General features: G+C 47.9%; 1 protein-coding gene across 2 annotated transcripts; it reads left to right on the forward strand.

The window, feature by feature from the left end:
• The first annotated feature begins 1069 nt into the window (after positions 1 to 1069).
• LOC119301528 (cytochrome c1-like) lies at positions 1070 to 2273 on the forward strand. Of its 2 annotated transcripts, none has more exons than XM_037578507.1 (3): positions 1070 to 1346; positions 1607 to 1786; positions 1901 to 2273. In XM_037578507.1, the coding sequence occupies exons 1-3, from the start codon at positions 1182 to 1184 to the stop codon at positions 2204 to 2206; spliced, it is 651 nt and encodes a 216-aa protein (XP_037434404.1). In that variant the 5' UTR covers positions 1070 to 1181; the 3' UTR covers positions 2207 to 2273. The 2 variants fall into 2 exon arrangements, with proteins under 2 accessions (XP_037434404.1, XP_037434403.1); XM_037578506.1 differs by having other exon boundaries at positions 1074 to 1346; positions 1607 to 1828.
• Positions 2274 to 7096: the final 4823 nt, after the last annotated feature.

The raw sequence follows: 7096 nt of genomic DNA on the forward strand, positions 1-7096 counted from the left end.
ACAGTTAGGGACGCGAGCTGACCACGTGAGCGACTCGAGTAGCCTCAGAAGAAGAAAAACGTGAGCGACATGAGCCTATTACTCGCGGCGAGCGTGACATAGCAGCTCCCTGCATATGACGATCGGTTTCGCACTGACAGAAGGGTTGCTGTCTTTCAGGCCCGGCTACTGCTTTTCCCCGGCAAACAAGGATGTTGCCGTATGGCGTATGTCCATGGAACTCGGGAAATGTTACTGACACTAATTCAACGGAGCTGCTGGTGCTGCTGATTTGCCTTTCAATGTTGCTGTCAGAATGCCTCTGAATGTGTCAACGAGCAAGCCGTGTTTCTGCGTGCTGGTTTCAATCTTCATCTCTCCATTTTGGCCGTAGCAGAAGGTCTTGCCTGTCCCTGTCCAGATTAAAATAAAAGCGTTAGTTACTTCCGGTAGTGTGCCTGATACTCAACTACCGGTTGAGAGTTTATCTTATCAACCGAGGTTGGATGCTGCGTATATACGAGATTCCAAATTCCAAGAACAATGATTCTGACGAGCAATCATGGCCAGGGAAACAAACAGGAGGCTTTTCTAATTTCCCGAGGGCCAAATTAACAACGAGAACCAGCTGTTTCTGTAGGATGATTGCCATTCTGCCAGAAGGGCCACTGCATCATTATGCACGGACGGACGTAGTGTGATGAGCATGAACGGGAAAGGGCACCGCACCGCACCGCGCCTAGTGGGCGCTAGTTGCGGTGGTTAGGAAATTCCGGAGCCTGCCCTGGGACGCCCAACACACCGGCAGGCAGCAGCACAACCGGCCGCCGCCGTCCCAAAGTCCAATGGGCAGCAGGTAGTACTACTAACATCGATGATGGGATGGGCAGCCGCATATGATATGCGCAATGACAGCACCACGCAGCGAGTTTGTTATTCAGGAGTTGCCGGGTCCTGCGCCCCAGCAGGACGTTGACCGGAGTCTCCTTGCATTGCAGCATAGAATATAGAACTGTCTTGGCCGGCCTCAATGGCAGGTAGCGGAGTGCCTAACCTACCGGGTACCGGCTGGTCAGCTGGAGCACATCCGCCGCTGCATATAACGAATACCGCTTCCTGCTGCGTGTGTGTGTGGGTGTGTTCCTGGCTATCTGGTTCTTGACTCCGTCAACCCTCGCTCTAGCGGCGGCGCTGCAGTGGAGATGGGGGCGTGTGCGACGAAGCCTGCTGACCTCAAGGTAGAAGGTGAGGCGCCGGAGGTTCTGGAGGACGCCGCGGAGAAGAACGTCGCCGGTGTGGCTGTGGCTGAAACTGAACCGGCCGCCGACGGGATTCGCCGGAGGTCTCTCAGCGACCTGCTCAAAGAGGTACACAGCTTTGATTTCCTCTTCACTCGCTACTTTAATACAGTGACAGAAGAGCAGGTTTTGATTTAGCAGTTGCGGTCATGTTTCATTAGTCCATTAGTCACACGATAAAACTTGGTTTGGTAGGGTGTCAACAAGTTCCATGGATAGCAGCAGGGGATTTCTAACATCCCCTTTTATCTGGATGGTGTATCCTGCAATTTTATGCGATTTGCACTTCATGAGTCGAGAAGCTCTACTGATTCTGCTCCTTTTGACAGAACGACGAGAGTGACGTCGAGGCTCCGGAGGCAGAGAAGAAGGCTGAAGAACCTGCAGCAGCTACCGCTGATGAAAATGGAGCGACAGAGGAGCAGCTAGCAGTTGAGCCCTCCACTGCGACGACCGAGCCAAATCACACGGCCGAAATCCTGGAGCTAGAGGATGCACATGACGCGCAGGTGGTGGAAGAAGAGAAACGTGTGGATCCTGATTCAGTTCAGGTTGCAATTTATCTTTATGCGATTTGCACTTGATGAGTCAAGAAGCTCTACTGAATCTGCTCCTTTTGACAGAACGACGAGACTGACGACGAAGCTCCTGAGGCTGAGCCAGAGAAGAAGGCTGAAGAACCAGCAGCAGCTACCGCTGATGAAAATGAAGTGACAGAGGAGCAGCTAGCAGTTGAGCCCTCCGTTACGACGACCGAGCCAAATCACACGGCCGAAATCCTGGAGCCTGAGGCTGCAGAGGATCCCCAGACACATGCACAGGTGGTGGAAGAAGAGAAACGTGTGGATCCTGATTCAGTTCAGGTTACTGTTGTTGATTCTACTGAAAGTGTTGAAGAGAGCAAGGTCGTGGCCGATGCGTCTACCTGAATTATTCTTTATTTATTTTGAGGAAATATTTGTGCCCCTGAGATTGATAATGGTATTTTCTTGTTCATTTCCGTGCTGTAATGCTCAGTTTTTTTTTGGTTTTTCTGTGTATGTATTGCATGCCTGGTGGTGTAATAGCTAGATTTTATTGCCATTTCCTTGTTTATGCAACGTTATTACTAGATTTTATTGTCATGTCACGGTTTATGCAACTTTAGGGCGTCTCTAACGGTGACCCGCAAATTTCTTCCCGCATCCGTCCATGAACACGGACGCGGGAGGCCGCTATTCAACTGCATATATTTCAAACTCTTTTTCAACAAAGCGGATGAAATTCATGCAAACTGGGCTGTATTTTATATAAACACGACGAATTTCATACAAACCGGACAAAACCGGACTAGTCTACGGCCGGCGCCGGCAGGTATCCATTCTGACGACATGATACCCTCGACTATCTATTGCCGGCCGCGGTGGGTCTCCAACGCTGTCCCCATGAGCGGCAGCGATGAGCCCCAGAGATATATGCTTCAGCGCAAAAGACGACTCACTTTCGCACCGCTCACCGGAGTGGAATCGCCGCCTGATGCTTCAGCCGGAGGGGGAGGGTCCCTACGCTGCACGGACCAAGGTTGGTTCTTAGGTAAGGGGACAACGTTGACTGGCGAGAGGGCAAGACACCGCTGTGTACGCCGGCAGTGCCTCGGCGGTGGCCTTCATGGGACCCAAGCGACGCGGCCACCTGTGTTCTACTTCTCCTTGATGATGGGGACGGGCACGGACATGCTGGCCGCCACCTCGTCGATATCCGCAAAGCCGGCTTCTTTCTCTGCCTGCATGGTGCGGCTACGAGCGCGTCGACAGCAAATGGCGCGGTCGTAGGCATTGGAGGCGCGATACGATGCAACGTCGTCGCCGGTAGCGACGATGCCCGTGCTACCATGTTCCTTGCCGTGCCGGCCTGGAGCAACTCACCACTCCTTCACGAACTAGCTTGGAGCGGCGAGTAGCTGAACCACACGTCGGCTTGGGGCGGCAACTTGCTCCATCAAGCTAGCCGAGGGAGGTGAAGCAGCGAGCTGCGTCGCTTGAATTTGCCGGGCTTGGCGGGCCACCCAACCGCCTTTTATGCCGGTGAACTATTCTTACTACTCGTGGGATGCTGATACGTCTCCAATGTATCTATAATTTTTTATTGTTCCATGCTATTATAGTGTCAATCTTGGATGTTTTATATGTAATTATATGCAACTTTATATCATTTTTTGGGACTAACCTATTAACCTAGTGCCAGTGTCAGTTGCTGTTTTTTGCTTATTTTTGGCTTTTCAGAAAATCAGTATCAAACAAAGTCCAAACGGAGAAAAAACTTTGGATTAATTTTTTCTGAACCAGAAGGGACCCACGAAGGTTCGGGAGAAGGCCTGAGGAGTCACGAGGAAGCAACAAGCTCAGGGGGCGTGATACGTCTCCAACGTATCTATAATTTATGAAGTATTCATGTAATGTTTACAGTAATTTTATATGATTTTGATATGATTTGATTGAACTAACCAGGAGTGACGTTGTTTCAGCAGAACTACCGTGGTGTCGTTTTTTATGCAGAAATAAAAGTTCTCGGAATGGGCTGAATATTTACGGTGATTTTTTATGGACCAAAAGAGACCCCCGAGTATATCTGGCCATGGGCCGGGCCGGGCCGGGCTTTGGCCGGGCCTAAAAAAGCCCATGGCAAAAAACTGAGGCCCAGGCCCTACCACAGGGCCTACTTTTTAAGCCCAAGTCCGGCCCATCTCGTAAAAAGCCCTGAAAAGCCTTTGGGCTTAGGGCCGTGGGCCGGGCCTCTTCCTTAAAATGCCAATATGTCAAGCCCAAGCCCGTCCAGGCCCTATTGATGGGCTCAAAACTCAGGCCCAAGCCCGACCCACGGACAAGCCCATCGGGCCTAGGCCCTGGATTTTAGGGCCGGGCCTGGGTGGGCCGACAGGGCCGGGCCTGAGATGGCCAGGACTACCCCCGAGGCATCGGAGTTGGGCCAGAAGAGTCCCGAGGTGACGGCAAGGTAGGGGGCGCGCCCTACCCCCTCGGGAGGGTGCTCCTGTCTTGCCGCTGCCTCGTGGATCCCCTTGACGTGAGACCGACGCCAAAAATTCCTATAAATACCAAAACCACAAGAAAGAAACCTAGATCAAAAGTTTCTCCGCCGCAAGCCTCTGTAGCCCTGAAAAATCAATCTAGGCCCTCTCCGGCACCCTGCTGGAGGGGGCCATCATCACCGGAGGCCATGGAGGAGGAAGCCAGAGGGGGCCAAGGACTAGAGGGAGAACCTCTCCCCACCTAGGGGGGGGGGGGAGGCCATGGAGGAGGAAGCACAACGAGGAGACTTGATACGTCTCCAACGTATCTATAATTTTTGATTGTTCCATGCTATTATATTATCTGTTTTGGATGTTAATGGGCTTATTTATACACTTTTATATTATTTTTGGGACTAACCTACTAATCCAAGGCCCAGTGCAAATTGTTGTTTTTTTGCCTATTTCAGTGTTTCGCAGAAAAAGAATATCAAACGGAATCCAAACGGAATCAAACCTTCGGGAGAGTTATTTTTGGAACAAACGTGATCCAGAGGACTTGGAGTGGACGTCAAGAAACCAATGAGGAGGCCACGAGGCAGGGGGCGCGCCTACCCCCTGGGCGCGCCCTCCACCCTCGTGGCTCCACCGACCTACTTCTTCCTCCTATATATATCCATATACCCCGAAAACATCCAGGAGCACCACGAAACCCTATTTCCACCGCCGCAACCTTCTGTACCCAAGAGATCCCATCTTGGGGCCTTTTTCAGAGCTCCGTTGGAGGGGGAATCAATCACGGAGGGCTTCTACGTCAACACCATGGCCTCTCCGATGATGTGTGAGTAGTTTACTTCAGACCTTCGGGTCCATAGTTATTATCTAGATGGCTTCTTCTCTCTCTTTGGATCTCAATATAATGTTCTCCTCGATCTTCTTGGAGATCTATTTGATGTAACTGTTTTTGCGGTGTGTTTGTCGAGATCCGATGAATTGTGGGTTTATGATCAAGTTTATCTATGAACAATATTTGATTCTTCTCTGAAATCTTTTATGTATGATTTGTTATCTTTGCAAGTCTCTTCGAATTATCAGTTTGGTTTGGCCTACTAGATTGATGTTTCTTGCAATGGGAGAAGTGCTTAGCTTTGGGTTCAATCTTGCGGTGTCCTTTCCTAGTGATAACAGGGGCACCAAGGCACATATTGTATTGTTGCCATCGAGGATAAAAAGATGGGGTTTATATCATATTGCTTGAGTTTATCCCTCTACATCATGTCATCTTGCCTAATGCATTACTCTGTTCTTATGAACTTAATACTCTAGATGCATGTTGGATAGCGGTCGATGTGTGGAGTAATAGTAGTAGATGCAGAATCGTTTCGGTCTACATGTCACGGACGTGATGCCTATATACATGATCATGCCTAGATATTCTCATAATTATGCAATTTTCTATCAATTGCCCGACAGTAATTTGTTCACCCACCGTTATACTTATGCTATCTTGAGAGAAGCCACTAGTGAAACCTATGGCCCCGGGTCTATTTTCCATCATATAAGTTTTCAATCTATTTTACTTTGCAATCTTTACTTTCAATCTATATCATAAAAATACCAAAAATATTTATCTTATTATTATTATCTCTATCAAATCTCATTCTTGTAACTGACCGTGAAGGGCTTGACAACCCCTTTATCGCGTTGGTTGCGAGGTTCTTATTTGTTTGTGCAGGTACGAGAGACTTGCGTGTAGTCTCGTACTGGATTGATACCTTGGTTCTCAAAAACTGAGGGAAATACTTACGCTACTTTGCTGCATCACCCTTTCCTCTTCAAGGGAAAACCAACGCTGTGCTCAAGAGGTAGCAAGAAGGATTTCTGGCGCCGTTGCCGGGGAGATCTACGCACAAGTCAAGACTTACCAAGTACCCATCACAAACTCTTATCCCTCGCATTACATTATTTGCCATTTGCCTCTCGTTTTCCTCTCCCCTACTTCACCCTTGCCATTTTATTTGCCCTCTTTTTCCGTTCCCCTTCTCTTTTCTAGTTCGCCTCTTTTCGCTTGCTTCTTGTGTGCTTGTGTGTTGGATTGTTTGTCACGATAGCTCAATATAATACTAAATTGTGTGATTTTTCCAATACCAACAATAATGTTTTTATTAGCACTCCGATTGCTCCTCGTACCGATGCTGAATCTTGTGAAATTAATGCCGCTTTGCTGAATCTTGTCACGAAAGATTCGTTTTCTGGCCTTCCTAGTGAAGATGCCGCTACCCATCTGAACACCTTTGTTGATTTGTGTGATGTGCAAAAGAAGAAAGATGTGGATAATGATATTGTTAAATTGAAGCTATTTCCATTTTCGCTTAGAGATCGTGCTAAAACTTGGTTTTCATCTTTGCCTAAAAGTAGTATTGATTCATGGAATAAGTGCAAAGATGCTTTTATCTCTAAGTATTTTCCTCCCGCTAAGATCATCTTTCTTAGAAACGATATTATGAATTTTAAGCAACTTGATCATGAACATGTTGCACAAACTTGGGAGAGGATGAAATTAATGATACGTAATTGCCCTACACATGGTTTAAATCTTTGGATGATTATACAAAATTTCTATGCCGGATTGAATTTTGCTTTTAGAAATCTTTTAGATTCGGCCGCGGGAGGCACTTTTATGAAAATCACTTTAGGAGAAGCTACCAAACTCCTAGATAATATTATGGTTAATTATTCTCAATGGCACACTGAAAGATCTACTAGTAAAAAGGTTCATGCTATAGAAGAAATTAATATTTTGAGTGGAAAGATG

This window comes from Triticum dicoccoides, chromosome 5A (assembly GCF_002162155.2).
Source record: "Triticum dicoccoides isolate Atlit2015 ecotype Zavitan chromosome 5A, WEW_v2.0, whole genome shotgun sequence".
Lineage (NCBI taxonomy): Eukaryota > Viridiplantae > Streptophyta > Magnoliopsida > Poales > Poaceae > Triticum > Triticum dicoccoides.